Source organism: Gorilla gorilla, chromosome 11 (assembly GCF_029281585.2).
Source record: "Gorilla gorilla gorilla isolate KB3781 chromosome 11, NHGRI_mGorGor1-v2.1_pri, whole genome shotgun sequence".
Classification (NCBI taxonomy): domain Eukaryota; kingdom Metazoa; phylum Chordata; class Mammalia; order Primates; family Hominidae; genus Gorilla; species Gorilla gorilla.
The window spans coordinates 113,046,633-113,066,168 of NC_073235.2; the positions used below are offsets into that span (position 1 = coordinate 113,046,633).

Genomic DNA, 19,536 nt, shown 5'->3' on the forward strand with positions numbered 1-19,536 from the left:
GAGGTTTCACATCACCAAGATTCCTATCCCAGAAAAGCAGATGTTCATAGCTCTGGGAATGGAATGCGACCCTTGTGGAGAGGCTATAAATGGATGCATGGGGGGCTCCTGTCCATATGGATAAGATAGGGCTATAAATGCCCTCATCTTGCCACAGCTCTTCTAGGTCTCTTTAGGGTTAAGGCATACTCCCTTCTGAGAATTTCTGGTCTAACCGGTTGTCTAGCTTCACGTCCTATTTCTATGGATTGTTTGTAACCAGCTTTTGCTGCAACAACTGTTACTGCTGATTAATATCTTGCTAATCATAGGTTATGGAAAGAATGTGTTTCTGTTTTAAGGCTCTGTTAGAAATTACTGATGCACACACTATATTGTAAATTCTTATCCCTGTATACTGTACTTCTGCATACAAATGTTATGTTAAAGCATTACTTCATCCCCACGTGACCATCTCACCTCATAATCAAATGACCCTAAATTCCTCACTAACCTACCCCTGCCCTCACTAAACTTAATAATAAATGCTGGTATATCCAGCGCATTGTTGGCACCGCAGGACCAGAAGGCGGTGACCCCCCTGGACCCGGCTTTCACTATCTTGTGTGCGTCTATTATTTCTCAACCTGCCAATCTGCCTGGGAACAAAGAGAGAGCCCCGTTGCGTTGCGGGCTGCTGGCCAGATCCCGCAATAACTTGCCATTGAGGGAAAATATTTCTCAAGTTTAAACCAAAGCAAACAAAAAGCACATGATGATATATAGTCCTAATAAAATTTTATTGAGAACTAGTAAGTCAAATACTTTACAGAACATAGAAATACATATGATCCCAGCCTTTCCCATTAAATGACAACATAACATTGGGGTAGTTTCCCTGAATATCCCAAACAGTTTGCTTTATAATTAGAGAAACAGTTCATCTACAGCTCAGTAGTAGACAAAACACAGGAATGAGGTGCTCTTACTTAGCGGAAGCAGAAATGAAATTGGAATTCAGTGTAAATAATAAAGGACTACAGATGAGTTCTAGCAGCCAAAGGAGTATATGTGTAGTCACTCTTCACATTTTCTATTTCTAAAGTAGCTAGTAAAAGGCAGGGCATCGTAAGATCAGACAAAAATTAACCTGAGGACATAGTAGCAGAGTATGTCTCTCGATTCAGTTATTTAGGAAATGTTAATAAAGAAAGTAATCCTAGATCCACTTTTACCTAAAACTCTACCTACCATGAAGGTTTTTGATGCCAAATAATTGGAACTGACATCAAAGATGAAAAGAGAGCCACATGACTCAGGATTAAAGACTGACAACTCAGGCCACACCACCGTCCATGGTATCTATGGAAATAGGATAATGTTAACTTTTTACATGATGAAAAGTTAACTATTTGCAATTTCTAAATTACTATAGAAACAGAAACATGTGACAGGATAAATGAACACTGCTTGACAACATTTGAAGGTTTTATTACCTAGTCCCTGTATAGAGATAAGAGATGATGGTATTGAGTTTTCTAGGAACCAACTTCTGGGAAAGATTTTTAAAGAAGAAAAATATCTGAGAGAAAAATACAAACTAGAACTGAAACAATGATGCCACTTCCTTTTAAAACTAAGAAGCCTAGTATAAAAGTTTCTTTAGTTACTACCATGTTGTTAGGGGATTGTCTCAGCGTTGTAGGCTTTGCCTGAATTTAAAATCCCATCAAAACTTTTTTGCTCTTAAGCATAAATACAACAAATAGCATACATATAAAATTGTGCCAGTTTAATAAGTTTTGAAAAGCTTAAAAAAAAAAACAAACTCGAATTGTGTTTGTGTGGATGAATTTGCTAACAGATGACAGTAGCTAACCCATTTATGCTGGGGGTTGCAATTTTTTGTGTGAAAAATCAGACCCTGGCAATGACTTTGAGCAGTAGGATGTAAATGACTCCCACAAGCTTAGCGTCCCAATAAGGGAACAGTAGGCATAAATGGGTTAACAAGAATCTTATTTGAAATGTTCTTCTCCCTGCCTTGAAATCTTCCTGGGGTTAAGCATTGCTATCACGATGCTTGGAGAACTGTGATCAAGTCTTCTCTGGCTCAGAGGAAGTGTTATTTTTCCCTTGCTTAGTAACGCAGCTAAAAGCATAGGCACAGTAGAGTAAGACATTTAACTAAACCAAATGAGCTTTATTCTTTCAAGCTGAACACCCCAGGCAAAAGCAAATTAGCTTTGCTGTGCACTACTTTTACTTCTTAGTGTAAGTGCTGATATCGCTGATTGAAAACTTTCACAAGAAAGGCAGAGCATGCACATGCTTACCAGCAGCACTTCCGCAATCTGAGAGGCACAAGGTAGTGCCAACTTACACAAGTGACAGAAGGAGGAAGTTGATCCTAGAAACTGAGCAGTGGGCTGCTTTTTAAATCCTACTGCCAGTGGCCTTTAAAGGGTCACTTTCCAATAATATTAGCTCTTTTGGTGCTAAACAGGAGATAATAGGAGACTGCTACCTGCAGGAACCAGTACACACTCAGTGGGGATTTGGTTTGAAGTTCCAATAAAAATAGCATGTTTTTGTGACCAAGAGAGCTGTGAAATAGGCACATTTAAAATACTTAGACCCTGTTATTTTAAAGCTACAATTTTTTTTGCAAAATCAGTTGCAAAGAGACAAAACAAGCCAGGCAAAGGCAGTAATAGAAGGAGTAGAAGCTGATGAGTCAAAACACTTGTACAGAATTTGAAGCACCAGAGAGTCTTTATCTACTACAGAAAACCTGATTCTGTGGTCTCAGAAACTGATGAACTGTTAAGTCTAGGATACGCAAATATGCATTTGTTCTAAGCATGAACTCTGGATAATACCTCCTCAATAAAAAGCATTTCTATTAAATGCTTAGTTTAGCGTTTTTGTTCAAGTTACTGGTTAAATAGTATTCCCTTTCTCATCTCCCCTTTTTAAACAGAAGTAGAATACTGTACAATTTAGTGAAAAGACCAAAGTTCAGATAAATTGATAGGAAGGAAAATATTTTATGGCTTATACCAAAGAGTCAGCACTAATACACAGTCACTGTAAAAACCCAAGTTAAAGTTTAGAAAGTCAGTCAGAGTGGACTGAAATCCTAGGTTAAAGCATATTCATACATAGAAAATTGGCTTCCTGATCTTATTTGAATACTGAAAAACAAACATATTTAAATAAAGAGTTCCAAAAAACTCAGATTATTTTAGAGAAAACACAGACTGTTATTGTTAGCTTATCTTGAACTAACCTTCAACTCAGAATTTTCACAATGATCATCATGTTTTATAAGTTTTTGATTAAAAATGTTGGCTTCTGAAGGCTGTATGCCTTACCGACAAAAACAGGCCAATCTGAAAGTATGTTTACCTCTAGTCCAAATAGGCATCAAGAATTTAAAAAATGATATTTAGGTACCAAGTCCAGATTGCAACTCTTGGAATTTTTCTCCTGGAAGCATTTAGTTATATTTCTGTCCCCTTTCAAAATGAACCACCTAGAGAAAAGCAAGTCAGAAAATTGTCTGCCCTCCAGTTGGAGGAAAAATATTAAAGAGAAGTGAAGTGTAATACCCAATAATAGTCACATATTTATCTTTATCTATATTGAGTTTCTTTTAAACATTTTTAGAACAGTAACAGATGGTTATATTCATAAACTTAAATAAGATTTCCTCCAAGTTCTGGAATATATGTATACAATCTCAAAACACTGTACATATCACTCACTCTCCCTTTAGGAAGAAATGGAAATTAAAGTTAAAAGACTTCCTTGGATACTTCTAAGTAAAAGTAAATGATAATGGAAAGGAACTGAATGAAAGACAAATTCTGAAAAAAGCTAACAAAATCAAGTCCACAGTTTGACTCTGTTTCCTTGGAAAGCAACGGAAGCACTTAGCTTGGGTTTGAATATACAGAAAGGGTCATGCAGTCAGTTGCAGGTGGCATGCTTTCCTTTCAGAGTTCAAATGCAGGGAACCTGGCTTTTGTGGGGACTAGCAGGTCAGCCAGGAAATATATTGTTCCAGCCATTCCTGAAGAAAGAGAAAGAGGCAAAAGTTATTATACCAAATGACTCCATTTCATGGGATGGTTCTTTTTCCCCCATATCTTTATTGACAAAAAAAGTCACGGCATTTCAGTCTATTCAAACACACAAACATCAACAAAGGGTGCCCACCAGTGACGGCCTCGTCCCTAAGGTCTGGATCAAGGCCGCACTGGAGGGTGGGGGTGTCCTCTTGGCCCTCCTCCTTTGGCATCCTATGGCTTTTTCCTCACCTCACTGACACTCCCCGAGAGCAGTTACAACTCTGCAAAAACGAAGGATGGCTCCATTTTTTAACATTAACAACATTACAATATTAACGGCAATGATTTAAATGAAGTGTGAATCTATCTACGTTTACATACACTGCAGTTCAACATTAGAAGAGGTCACTAGTGAGGTGCTCAGCCTTATATCCCGGTGGAAGACTGGAGAAAGAATGGAGCCAGACAAGTTCAAGTCACAGCCCTGCCATTTACCAAACGTAAGCTCCCGAGCCTCAGTCTCCTCGGCTATGACATGAAGGTAGTAGTGCCTGTATGTTTTTGCTGAATGATTTATGATGGCATCTGCAAAATGCCCAACATGTGCCTGGCTCCATAAAAGGGAGTCACCTGATGACTACCAGTATTGGGACTGCGGTATTACATGTGCTAATTGATTTTTAATATCGATTTAGCATATTAGGAAATAAAAAAGTAGTTTAAGAATAATTATAAAATTTTTTGCTAAAACTTAAATACATTAATTACCAAGCAGAGAAGTAGATGCTGATATTATAGGGCAAATAAATAAAGTGTACAAAATACCTTCAAAGAGAGAGAAAGGGGTGTCTGGTGTTCTGCATCCATGTTCTCCATACTCTAAGCACCATTCAGCAAACTGAAAATGAGACCAAGTTAAATTAGTATAGTGATTTCTTCCAGAGACACCCCCAAAAGTTAAGAGGTTGTCTATACAAATTACTCTGAAAAGTCAAACACTACCTTCACATCAGAGAAAGGAGATTAATGCAGAGAAAAGGATGGTTTGAAAGAGAGTACACAGCATGGGAGGAATTTAATGAGCTGTCTGAGTCACGTATCTACAAGGTTATTCAAGAAGAAAGGCACAAAATCACCCTACACCTTTATTTTTTTCTCCCATTAATGCTGTTGAGTAGAATTATGTCTCTTTAAAGGAATGCTAATTTAATTGAAAGGCTTTTCAAGGTTTTCCTTAAATAACTGTATTTGTTATCCAAGACCTATGGTTTTAGGGATAAATGAATTAAATCAGATGAACTAGAACTCTTTCTACAACCTCCTGGGAGACCTGCTTTTTTTTTTTTTTTTTTTTTTGAGATGGAGTTTCACTCTTGTCACCCAGGCTGGAGTACAATGGTGTGATCTTGGCTCACTGCAACCTCTGCCTCCCGGGTTCAAGTGATTCTTGTGCCTCAGCCTCCAAAGTAGCTGGGATTATAGGCGCCTGCCACCACACCTGGCTAATTTTTTGTCATTTTAGTAGAGACCATGTTAGCCAGGCTGGTCTCGAACTCCTGACCTCAGGTGATCCGCCTGCCTCGGCCTCCCAAAGTGCTGAGATTTACAGGTGTGAGCCACCGAGCTGCTTTCTATTTGGTGGTTCTGACTCCTACCTTACAGGCCCTATACAGGTACTTCATGTCCTGCGTGAGGTTGTAGAGTGTCAGGAAGGCATAGGCATTCCCTGCAGAACCATGGCACAGCCCATATCCCTTCTTCAGCAACCCATATTGCCAGATCACATCAGCACACTGATAGGCATCACAGAGATACTTTTCCTCTCTGAATACCTGCAGAGGCAAAGGACACATTTTATTATATGGGATATAAAAGAAAGTTCCATTGATATTCCTTCCTGATAGATAAGAAGGAAAGAGGGAGATGGCTTGGCAAGAAAGGGTAAAGGATTTAGTGACAGAGGGATGTGTTATGTTGCTAGTGACAATTACTAAAATGGACTAGTTTGGCTTTAAAAAAAACTGTGCATGACTTTGGCATGTACAGTCTAAGTTTTCTGCACATGTGTGTATGTTTATGTGGGTGTTACTGAGGAAGCAGCATTATTTAACTTGCAACTTGCTCTTATCATGAGTGACTTTCCAAAGAACACATGCTATCTTCTTTGTAACTCTGATGCCCTCTTCACTATTAGTAAGTTTCTTTACACACTGGAGAAGAACAACTGTTCTTTATTAAATATGCAGTCAGAAAAATAGAGATAGACCTTTACAATCTTTTACTGCCTCCTATATCTTCATCAAAGACTTAGGAAATATTCTGAGTAGATATTTTTAATATCTCATTGCAACCTAAGTGTTCTTAAAAGTAGGATAAGGCAGTTTAAAAAGTTTTTCTATTATTAATATATCTAATTCTCTGAAATGTAGAATATGATACACTAAAAGCTTATTTATGAGATGCCAGTGCCCAGCGATAGTCTGCAGAGTTGTAATTTGTTGATTTGGCACCAATGGTCATAGATATCTTTTTTTTTCTCAACTAAAAATCTGTGTTGATTGCAGTTCTGTGAGGGCATGCTTTTTATTAGTGTTATTTATGCACTACAATGGAATCATACAATATTTGTCCTTTTATATCTGTTTATTTCACTTAGCATGTTTTCAAGGTTCATCCATGTTGTAATATGTATCAGAAAGTCATTCTTTTAATAGGAGAATAATAATCCACTGCATTGTGATATGTTCCATTGTATATATGACATTTTATCAATTCATCTGTTGATGAATACTTGGATTATTTTCACCTGTGGAAATTATAAATAATGCCGCTATGAATGCTTGGTTTTGGTTCTTTCGAGTACACACCTAGGAGTGGAATTGCTAGATAATATGCTGGATCATAAACCATATCTCATTGCAACCTAAGTGTTGTTAAAAGTAGGATATGAAACAATGGCTGCTATGGTACAGATAGATGGTGAGAATAAATTATAATTCATTTAGTAAAGTGATCTTAGGTCCCACAAGAGATTTATTTATTGTTCCTTTATGGATTAGGATAAAACTAATTTTAAATTATAAATTTTTGGTTATTTAAAAAAATTTATTTCAAAAATACACACAGTACCTTATAGGCCTGGATGAGCATGTAGATTACCCCAGGGGCGCCATGGCACCAATGGACAAGCAGATCTCGATTATCACCTATACATGGAGGGTAATTGCCAGAAGGGAATTTCAGCTGGCAGAGGTAGTCTACACTGGGCTTGACCAAACTATGTAACTTCCCTTGGCTCACTTGAAGGCTGGGCTAAAAATGAGAAGGAAATTATTAGTTCTGCTGAAGCAAATAAACCTTCCTAGGTCTCAGTATATTTAAAACAGAAAAAAAGCATGGCTAAGGGGAAATGGAAGGTCATTAAGAGGTTTTGGATTTCATCCAATTTTTCCACCTATTGGATGTCTTTATTTTAAGCTTTTGTGATTTCATTTAAAAATTTTAAACAATGGGACAAAGTAAAATTGCTATCAGTTAACTCTTAGGGCCTTTTGTATATATTGTTTTTCTTTCTTTTTTTTTTTTTTTTTTTTTTGAGATGCAGTTTCACTCTTGTCACCCAGGCTGAAGTGCAATGGTGCGATCTTGGCTCCCTGCAACCTCCACCTCCCGGGTTCAAGTGATTGTCCTGTCTCAGCCTCCCAAGTACTTGGGATTACAGAGGCCTGTCACCACGCCTGGCTAATTTTTGTGTTTTTAGTAAAGACGGGGTTTCACCATGTTGGCCAGGCTGGTTTTGAATTCCTGACCTCAGATGATCCGCCCACCTCGGCCTCCCAAAGTGCTGGGATAACAGGCATGAGCCACTGTGCTCGGCATTTTGTATATATTGTTTTTCAATATTAATTGCTATCTACATACATATAAATAATTTTCCTAAGTCAATGCCTATGAATGTGAGTGTAAGAGAAGTTTCCCATGGTTTCAATATATAAAACAAGCTTTAAAAGTCACAAAGAGATGCACTGGACAAACCAAGCATGACTTTCGTTATTACATTTAGAGAAGAGATAGGTGGTATTTTCAATAGAAAAAGGATACTAACAAGTTAAGAGACCTGGAATCTAGATTCCAAACTACAGCATGCCTCTAGATCAAGTCTTTTTGCAGAGGATTTAGGACTGATCTAAATGCCACATTATTTTGACATAACAACGTACAGATCCATAGGACATACTGACATACAGCATATGAGCCACCATTTTTGATACACATTTTAGTTTCTTCTTTTGGTCCTGTTCTTAATTCAATGACTGCTAATGTCTTTAACAGATTCAAAGTGCTGTTTCACTAGGCAAGGTGTGGGGCATGTGGTGGTGAGGGGTGGGCAGTGGTGTGAAGCACAGGCAGGAGGCGGTCGTGGTGGGGTCAAAGCAATGCTGACAATACGACTTCCACAAGATTCTGAAAGTGGACTGAGTTGTTTAGAAGGCAGATTTCATTTCATACAAAGAATAGCATTTAAGCTCAGAGTGTTACAGTAGAATGAGTGGACTCTCCTCAAACTTGCAGGAATTACCCAACATGGCCTAAAAATAATGATGTTTTATTTTATGTTGATGAAGGCGTACCTACTAGAATAGACTTTCAGGATTAAAAATTAAATCATTTCAAAGAGATGATAACCTGCAAATGGAAAAATCAATACTTGGGTTTTCAGATTTCTTACTACAGCTAACACAAGGAGGCAGAGTATGTCTCCTGATTATTTGTTTCAATGAAAGTTTGATGAGGCTGTCTAGTCACTAACCAACTATGTCTCCTGATTATTTGTTTCAGTGAAATTTCGATAAGGCTGTCTAATCCTCTTTGGAGAGGGCCTCTAATATGTTTGATTCTAACTAACCTTGAAACTTCAGAAGACTCTTCTTTCCTGAAAACTTTTAGGAATCTACATTTACTACTGGGAATAGAGAGGAAGACATGCACCAGAAAAATAAAGAAATTTAAGTCTAAATGTCAACATCCTAATTATATAACCTCTAATTGAAAAGTGTAGAATAAATACGCCAGTTAGTCTCTGATTGCCACTAACACTCAATGTGTGACTCTGCATTCAAAAGTAATAATAATCTTGTTTTTCAGTTCTGTTGTCCTTGTTTATTTATAGGTAGAGGGCAGGTCCAACACTGACCTTGTATTATAAGAGCCAGCTACTCAAAGAGCTGGTAGTATGTATATCCAAGCACTCCTGCTGAACACGTTAATGAAACACTTTTCTTTATGCCACAGTGTGCCTTGGGAAGGTGACAGGGGTACCTCTGCTGCCATTAAAAATCAATTTTCTTTGCCATGAATTCTTATTCAGAAGTGCCAATTTCTCCTTTAGGAGTGCTTCGTAAGTCTCCCAAAATGATGCTCTCCTGAGAAGTCCTCTTCTGATCTCTCCCAAGTTATGTCTGCTGCAGTAAATTCTATCTGTCTTTAGTCTATTTGACTTTGGTTGATGTGCCCCAATAGTATTAGATCCTAAGAACTGTAGGGCAGAGCATATTCAGCTGTTTTTCAGGTAAGTAGAAGTCTCCTCAGCTTTGCTCTCTAAGTGAGCATTAGGCAACAAGCGCTCATTTGTTTTCTATTGATTTTGTTCTTATTCCTGGAATTTGTTGGACTCAGTTGTACCTTTTAATGTGGAATAATAGTTTTAATTCAAAGCACTGGCTGAAAGAGCAGAGCAGAGGCACTTCATACAGAATTATAAGTCAAAACACTTTATTTAGTCTGCACAAGTGGCACTAAGTGGGCAAGCACGATCACCTGCAAATCAAACATCATCTTAAAACGCAGGGCCTTTAATGTTTACACACTTTTAAAGGCACCTTCGTAAACATTACTTTTGTTTGTCTAGGACAAGTAATTACAAGGAGAGTACTGTAATGCAGTGGTTGACAGAATGACAAACTAGAACTAGAATATCTGTTTTCTCACCCATGATAGTACATGGGCCAGGAAGGACATTTTAAAATTTCACCATAATCACTCCTTACCTGCATCAGGTAGTAATAAATTCCAGCCAGGCCATGAGCAGCCCCTACATAATATTCCTGGTACCACTCATACATCAGTGGAGACTTTGCCGTGAAGTTTCTCTTCCTAGCTAGGTTTTCTCCAGAGGTTAAAATTGTTTCACAAATCTACAGGGAGAAAACCAACCAAAATAACAAGTTAACTGAACAAAAATCTTCCTGGAGGAGGTAAAGACTTTTTTACTAAGAGGTAATGGGGAACATGACAAATTAGACACCAGCTTATAGCCAGGGAAAGGCACAGTTTAATTCTCCATCAGAGAAGTGTGTGGGACTATATTTAGCCTAGAAGGGGGAGGGCATAGAGGATCTTGAGCTCTTTGCATTACAGTTTACAAGAGTTCGCCTGTCAAAGAAAAGCATAAACTCCTCTAGGCACCACCAAAGGAGATCCTCCATCTGGGAGGTGAAATTTGGCTCTAATCCTCTTTGGAGAGGGCCTCTAAATTCTGAAATGGAGCAGACTGGCCTTCTGACTCTTGAGACAGAAATGTTTCCAACAGCACTCTGTAGAAAGCTATTGGTTCTTGGACTGTGCCCAACCTTTAGAGGTCCAGATACACCTTCCTTTATATGGAATGTGCTAACTACAGATACACAAACAATAGTTTAGGCAGATAGTAAGTAAATGGGATCCTAAAAAGACTCCTAAAAACACAAAAACGTGGTACCTGCTGAATATGGCTTTGAGGAATCTTTTCCACTCCAAAGTTTTTATTGACAAAAAGAAGAGCATAGATGTAGCCTATTCGCCCATAGAGCATTTCATTTGGAGCATGAGGATCAATCTTATTTAGGTGAATTAGCCTAAAAATAAAAATACATGCCCCAAATAATTTGAAAGGAACCACGTATTGGTGTATACTTAAAAATGGTACATTGAAAAAATATACATGCACACAAAATATGTGTTTATACATATATAATATCTATCTATAGAACAGTCACGGTTCACAGATTAGCCCTCCATTAAATTTCTTCACTTAACAATGGAACTGACAAATACATTCATAAAATGAAAGAATACAAACGTATGGCTGAGGCTATCTGAAATCTCCCTAGTTCCTCATGGAGGCAGGCCCTAAGGCGAGTATTTTAGCAGTTGGGGTCAAAGAAGCCAAGAACTGCTGGCTTTTAGGGCATTTAGCCCAGAGAAAGGACTAAGCCAACACTCAAATGGCCCATCATCTCCTTCCTTCGTTTATTTCTTAATGTGTCACCAGGCCTACTTGAAGTAGGTTTCATCTACCACAGTCAATAATACATGTAAATTTTTTTTTTTTTTTTTTTTTGAGACAGTTTCGCTCTTCTTGCCCAGACTGGAGTGCAATGGCGTGATCTCGGCTCACCGCAACCTCCGCCTCCCAGGTTTAAGTGATTCTCCTGCCTCAGCCTCCCGAGGGGCTGGGATTATAGGTACACACCACCACACCTGGCTAATTTTGTATTTTTAGTAGAGACGGGGTTTCTCCATGTTGGTCAGGCTGGTCTCCAATTCCCGACCTCAGGTCATCCGCCTGCCTCAGCCTCCCAAAGTGCTGGGATTATAGGCGTGAGCCACTGCAACTGGCCAATACATGCAAATATTAATAGTACAAGAGGTGTCAGTCAGGTCTCCGTCTCCTCAGTCTCCCAGCCTTCTAGTTCTCCTCAGAAATCACCATGGTTACCATTTTTTTGTGTGTATTCCTAGATTTTATGTTCACATAAGCATAAATATACATATGTATAAATATTCTAAAGCTTGCTATTTAACAATACATCTTGACAATGGTTCCATAATAGCACACAGAGTAGTCACATTCTTTGTAATACTTGCATAGAACCCCACTGAATTATAGTTCATTCAATCCCTACGGATAGACTCAGTTGAGCTTCTCAGAAAAAGTTACTTTCAGTTCTGGTTTCAGGTAAGATGGAGCAAGCATGCTCTGCACCTTGTGTCTCCCTCAAAATGTGGCTCTAAAACCTGGACAGGATACAGCAGCTATTTGAGGTCTCTGAAAAGCAAACAGTAACATGCAAAAAGGGGAAGAGGACAGGAATCTGAAGTAGCACCAAACCAATGGTGAGTTTACCATTTTTTCTCTCTGGTATTCCCCTGGTCTGAACTCAGTACAGCACAAAACCCAAAAGTAGGCACAAGTAGGCTTATAGAGACCCAGAAGAAGCCCTCTAGTGCTGTCTGAACAAAGAGAACTCCTAATATCAGAGAGAATGGGTTAACCCTCCATTTTTCTTTATTTTCCTTTTCTCAGTTCTCTTGTGCCCCAAGCTACAAGCAATCTCATGCTGGGAGCAGGTGTGAAGACAAGGGGAGCCCTGGGAGCCTAAACTCTGAGGGAGGGAAATTTCCCCACAGATTGGAGGAACTGCAGTCTTAGGAAGGGGTTATAAGCCCCCATTGCTTTACCTCTCTGTCCTCCACATCACCTGGCCCCAGATGTATGCACAGTCATAGACATGGCACAGCAGGGTCATCAAAGCCCCAGCCTTTTCATCAGAGACCAAAAGGGGAAGCCTCAGGAACCAGCAAGTAGGGGAGAAGATCACAGAGGGAAGTCAGTTTAGGAAAGTAACCATCTTTGGTAGTTTGACCTTTGAGAATGTTCCCTTTTTGGGGGGAGGGGAGTGGGCAGCAAATATGATAGGGAAGAAAAATGTCCTTGCTATTTTAGATTTTTTGTCACATGAAATTTTGAAGTGCATCTCAATCATCCCTAAATTAGCCTATAAATTTGATATGATCCCATTTAAGGTAAAACATTTTAATTTTTGGTGAAACTTAACAAAATGATATTAGCACAAAGAGCCAATGAAACTCTGGAAGAAAGTAGTAATGAGACGACATTAGCCCTAACAAATGTTATCAGGTAGCTTTCGACACTAAATCTTTGTTCTTAAAATTTTTCATCTGTGAAATAAATAGTCCCTTCCAGTTTAGAAATTATCGTGTTTATCTATATGGAAATTTAATTTTAAAGTAGTTAAGCGGAAGCAGTGTGCCGTGCCTGTGCATGTCTGTCATCTAACTTCAGTCTATACACTAGGGATGGTTAATTAGCATTTGAAGTAACAAACATCAGGTCCCTCCAACCCCCGCCCCAAAGTGATGTATTTGAAGTACTCTAAGCAGGAGTCAACACTCAGAGGTACTCAGCACTGAAGTGCCTCTTTTTCATATAGGAACTTTATCAAAATCTACACCAGAGAATTTGTTATTATTAAGGAATGATAGAAAATGGTTTTTCATTGGTGGAGTGAGTGGTAAAGATGGGCTGGAGGTTTGGGAGATGGTACGGGCTTTCCCACTCTTTGATGAATAAAGTCTAAGAAGGGCTTGAGGGTAATGTGACTTTCTCTGAGCTACAAAAACAGGGTAGGAGACTGTATGTATGTATGTATGTATGTGTGTCTAAAGAGTATCTTCTTCCTAAAGTGTTTGCACAGTTGGCAGAATTGAGCACCCACTTGTGCTTTCATTTGAACATACTCAGAAGGTAGGGGTAGAGCTGAGGGGGTTTACAGCCTTTACTGCCAATCTCTGGAGACCACCAATATGTACAACAAAAACAAACAAAATCAAACAAAATCCCAAGCAAACAAAAACCTAACAATTGTTACGACCAGGCTATAGATACAGTGAGTGAAAACATCCTAGCTCAGCAAGGAGGGCAGATATGAAAGAGAACAATCTTCCTCTCCCATCTCCCTCTCCACTACTTCCACATGCTTGTGGTGAGGGGGGAGAAAACATTTAAAATGAAGAGGATAGGTTTTAAATAAGCAGAATGAGATGATTTTAGTGAGTGAAAGTGGCTGACAGTTATGAAAGAAAGACTGAGAGAAACTTATGAAGGAGGCTTTAAGGGAACTGCAGGAAAGTGGGGGTTGAAAAAGCATGGCTAGTTGCAGTTAGTGAAACAGTTTAAACTTTTTCATATTATTTCCTCATCAAATTGAGGCAACTCAAATTAGTTAAATATGCAAATGCTGGCTCATCCATTTTTTTCTTCTACAAATATAGGCAACAATTCATAGTGAAACAGTGGTTATCTTAGGAAGAGATATACTGAGAAATAGATAACCAAGAAACTTGGCTAGAGGTTTCTTTCCTTTTTCTTCTAATACATTTTCTTGTATACTTTGACCTTTTTAAAACAATAGGGCTTATGGATAGAATTATGGGCCATTTTGTTTTCTACTTCGATACCATATATATCTACACAAACACACTCCCTTAATTTTTAAAAGTAATTTTTAATTTTTTAATAAGAATTTTAAATTTTTAATAAAAACATTTATTAAGAATTTTTTTTCTCATGCCAGAACTGGGAGCTCAGTAACGTTGGGGCCATAAGAAAACAAAATCTGTTTATTAGATACAAACTCAACTGTTACAGTAAACAATGAATATCTCAAGTTTTGATATGAACCTATTTTTAATATAAATGTGTCAAATTATATAGAATTTCAATATAAAGTACTTTTGATTTACTTTTGCAAAGATTGAAAGACTATGCAAAAAAATTACTGTAATTTTTTTTAAACACACACTGCTCTATGGAAGTATTACACTGAATTACTGCATTGATTCCAGTGATATTCCAGCTGAAATAAAATATTTGAACCACGGCATTAACTCCATTCCTTTTTTGCTGATGTTAGGACACACATTACCACTAGGTGGCAATATATAATTAGCATTCCATTTACTTTGCAGCCAAACACATTTGCATTTGGAACATTCAAAGTAGGTACCAAATACCTTTCAAATATTTATCTAAAATACAGTATTGCTCAGACCATCTTATTAAAACAATACAGTTTAGGGTAATAAAGGAAGTATATCCCTTTTTTTCTGGATTTGAATTCAAATCACTAAAATTCATTAGTTGGGTTCGATGATTACTAGGACTTAACTGCAAGTTGTACATGCTATATTCTCAAGATAAAATAAAGAAATGATATCACTGATAAATCATAATGGTTATTTTATGTGTTTTCAGAAACTCTCAAACAAGCACTTTGTTGCAGCTTCATTTATTTGTTTTGATATGTTGATATTAATGCAACCCATCTTTAGAAGAGATAGCCAAGTCACTGAAATGTCACTGAAAGAAGAATGAAGACACACAAACAGGATAGTTCTGTTCCTCTCCTCAAAGTACTTCCTCAGGGTGTTACTGGGGGGAGTTTTTGGCCTTGTATTATCAAAAGGTTTGTAACTTTAAAAACAGATGTCCAGTGTCTGGGCAGGGCATTTCTGAAAAAAAGGCAGCAGCCCCAGTCAGGGGCTTATAGATAAAACCCCAATCTCCCTAGGACAGAGCACCTGGGGGAAGGGGTGGCTGTGGGCACAACTTCAGCAGACTTAAACATTCCTGCGTGCCGGCTCTGAAGAGAGCAGTGGATCTCCCAGCACAGTGCTCGAGCTCTGCTGAGGGACAGACTGTCTCCTCAAGTGAGTCCCTGCCCCCCTGCCTCCTGACTGAGAGATACCTCCCAGCAGGGGTTGACAGACACCTCATACAAGAGAGCTCTGGCTGGCATCTGGCGGGTGCCCCTCTGGGACAAAGCTTCCAAAGGAAGAAACAGGCAGCAAACTTTGCTGTTCTGGAGGCGCCACTGGTGATCAATATCAACAAAAAGGACATCCACTGAGAAACCAACCCCATCTGAAGGTCACCAACGTCAAAGACCAAAGGTAGATAAATCCACGAGGATGGGGAGAAACCAGTGCAAAAAGACTGAAAATTCCAAAAACCAGAATGCTGCTTCTCCTCCAAAGGATCACAACTCCTTGCCAGCAAGGGAACAAAACTGGGTGGAGAATGAATTTGACAAATTGACGGAAGTAGGCTTCAGAAGGTGGGTAATAACAAACTCCCCTGAGCTAAAGGAGCATGTTCTAACCAAATGCACGGAAGTTAAGACCCTTGAAAAAAGGTTAGAGGAATTGCTAACTAGAATAATCAGTTTTGAGACGAACATAAACGACCTGATGGAGCTGAAAAACACAGCACGAGAGCTTTGTGAAGCATACACAAGTATCAATGGCCAAATTGATCAAGCAGAAGAAAGGATATCAGAGATTGAAGATCAATTTGATGAAATAAAGCATGAAGACAAGGTTAGAGAAAAAAGAATAAAAAGGAATGAAAGCCTCCAAGAAATAACGGACTATGTGAAAAGATCAAACCTACATTTGGTGTACCCGAAAGCGACGGGGAGAATGCAACCAAGTTGGAAACACTCTTCAGGATATTATCCAGGAGAACTTCCCCAACCTAGCAAGACAGGCCAACATTCACATTCAGGAAACAGAAAGCACCACAAAGATACTCCTTGAGAAGAGCAACCCAAAGACGCATAATCGTCAGATTCACCAAGGCTGAAATGAAGGAAAAAGTGTTAAGGGCAGCCAGTGAGAAAGGTCGGGTTACCCACAAAGGGAAGCCCATCAGACTAACAGTGGATCTCTATGCAGAAACCCCAGAAGCCAGAAGACAGTGGGGGCCAATATTCAACATTCTTAAAAGAATTTCAACCTAGAATTTTATATCCAGCCAAACTAAGCTTCATAAGCAAAGGAGAAATAAAATCCTTTACGGACAAGCAAATGCTGAGAGATTTTGTCATCACCAGGCCTGCCTTACAAGAGCTCCTGAAGGAAGCACTAAACATGGAAAGGAACAACTGGTACCAGCTACTGCAAAAACATACCAAATTGTAAAGACCATTGACACTATGAAGAAACTGCATCAACTAGTGGGCAAAATAACCAGCTACATCATAATGACAGGATCAAATTCACACATAACAATATTAACCTTAAATGTAAATGAGCTAAATGCCCCAGTTAAAATACACAGACTGGCAAATTGGATAAAGAGTCAAGACCCATAGGTATGCTGTATTCAGGAGACCCAGCTCATGTGCAAAGACACACATATGCTCAAAATAAACGGACGGAGGCATATTGACCAAGCAAATGGAAAGCAAAAAAAAAGCAGGGGTTGCAATCCTGGTCTCTGATAAAACAGACTTTAAACCAACAAAGATCAAAAGAGACAAAGAAGGCCATTACATAATGGTAAAGGGATCAATACAACAAGAAGAGCTGAATATCCTAAATGTATATGCACCCAATACAGGAGCACCCAGATTCATAAAGCAAGTTCTTAGAGACCCACAAAGAGACTTAGACTCCCACACAATAATAGTGGGAGACTTTAACACCCCACTGTCAATATTAGACAGATCAACAAGCAGAAAATTAACAAGGATATTCAGGACTTAAACTCAGCTCTGGACCAAGCAGACCTAATAGACATCTATAAAACTCTCCACCCCAAATCAACAGAATGTACATTCTTCTCAGCACCACATCACACTTATTCTAAACTTAACTTCATAATTGGAAGTAAAACACTCCTCAGAAAATGGAAAAGAATGGAAATCATAACAGTCTCTCAGGCCATAGTGCAATCAAATTAGAACTCAGGATCAAGAAACTCACTCAAAACTGCACAACTACATGGAAACTGAACAACCTGCTCCTGAATGACTACTGGGTAAATAACGAAATTAAGGCAGAAATAAATAAGTTATTTGAAACCAATGAAAACAAAGACGCAATGTACCAGAATCTCTGGGATACAGCTAAAGCAGCATTTAGAGGGAAATTTATAGCACTAAATGCCCACAAGAGAAAGAAGGAAAGATCTAAAATCGACACCTTAACATCACAATTAAAAGAACTAGAGAAGCAAGAGCAAACAAATTCAAAAGCTAGCAGAAGACAAGAAATAAGTAAGATGAGAGCAGAACTGAAGGAGATAAAGACATGAAAAACCCTTCAAAAAAAATCAGTGAATCCCAGAGTTGGTTTTTTGAAAAGATCAATAAAATAGATGGACCACTAGCCAGACTAATAAAGAAGAAAAGACAGAAGAATCAAATAGGCACAATAAAAAATGATAAATGGGGATATCATCACTGATCCCACAGGAATACAAACTACCATCAAAGAATACTATAAACATCTCTATGCAGATAAACTAGAAAATCTAGAAGAAATGGATAAATTCCTTGACACATACACCCTCCCAAGACTAAACCAGGAAGAAGCTGAATCCCTGAATAGACCAATAACAAGTTCTGAAATTGAGGCAGTAATTAATAGCCTACCAACCAAAAAAAGTCCAGGACCAGACAGATTCACAGCCGAATTCTACCAGAGGTACAAGGAGGAGCTGGTACCATTCCTTCTGAAACTATTCCAAACAATAGGAAAAAAGGGACTCCTCCCTAACTCATTTTATGAGGCATCATCCTGATACCAAAACCTGGCAGACACACAACAAAAAAAGAAAATTTCAGGCCAATATCCCTGAAAAACATCAATATGAAAATCCTCAGTAAAATACTGGCAAACCGAATCCAGGAGCACATCAAAAAGCTTATCCACCATGATCAAGTCAGCTTCATCCCTGGGATGCAAGGCTGGTTCAACATACACAAATCAATAAATATAATCCGTCACATAAACAGAACCAAAGACAAAAACCACATGACTATCTCAATAGATGCAGAAAAGGCCTTCCACAAAATTCAACAGCCCTTCATGCTAAAAACTCTCAATAAACTAGGTATTGATGGAATGTATCTCAAAATAGTAAGAGCTATTTATGACAAGCCCACAGCCAATATCATACTGAATGGGCAAAAACTGGAAGCATTCCCTTTGAAAACCAGCACAAAACAAGGATGCCCTCTTTCACCACTCCTATTCAACATAGTATTGGAAGTTCTGGCCAGGGCAATCAGGCAAGAGAAAGAAATAAAGGGTACTCAGATAGGAACAGAGGAAGTCAAATTGTCTCTGTTTGCAGATGAAATGATTGTATATTTAGAAAACCCCTTCATCTCAGCCCAAGATCTCCTTAAAGTGATAAGCAAAGTCTCAGGATACAAAATCAATGTGCAAAAATCACAAGCATTCCTATACGCTAATAATAGACAAAGAGCCAAATCATGGGTGAACTCCCATTCACAATTGTTACAAAGAGAATAAAATACCTGGGACTACAACTTACAAGGGATGTGAAGGACCTCTTCAAGGAGGACTACAAACCACTGCTCAAGGAAATAAGAGAGGACACAAACAAATGGAAAACCATTCCATGCTCATGGATAGGAAGAATCAATATTGGGAAATGACCATACTGCCCAAAGTAATTTATAGATTCAATGCTATCCCCATTAAGCTACCACTGACTTTCTTCACAGAATTAGAAAAAACTAGTTTAAATTTCATATGGAACCAAAAAAGAGCCTGCATAGTCAAAAGAATCCTAAGCAAAAAGAACAAGGCTGGATGCATCATGCTA

The 19,536-nt window shown here is 38.5% G+C and overlaps 1 protein-coding gene across 3 annotated transcripts in view; it reads right to left on the reverse strand.

Moving 5' to 3' along the window:
* Positions 1-760: 760 nt before the first annotated feature.
* The window catches only part of LANCL1 (LanC like glutathione S-transferase 1), a 45,931-nt gene continuing 27,155 nt past the window's right edge, over positions 761-19,536 (reverse strand). For all 3 annotated transcript variants that reach the window (XM_019022167.4, XM_004033148.5, XM_004033147.5), the window contains exons 5-10: positions 10,813-10,948; positions 10,103-10,249; positions 7,185-7,367; positions 5,711-5,887; positions 4,881-4,953; positions 761-4,057 (exon numbers count right to left, since the gene is read on the reverse strand). In XM_019022167.4, coding sequence (XP_018877712.1) covers positions 3,981-4,057; positions 4,881-4,953; positions 5,711-5,887; positions 7,185-7,367; positions 10,103-10,249; positions 10,813-10,948 — 793 coding nt within the window. In that variant the 3' untranslated portion in view covers positions 761-3,980. The remainder of the gene's footprint in view (positions 4,058-4,880; positions 4,954-5,710; positions 5,888-7,184; positions 7,368-10,102; positions 10,250-10,812; positions 10,949-19,536) is intronic.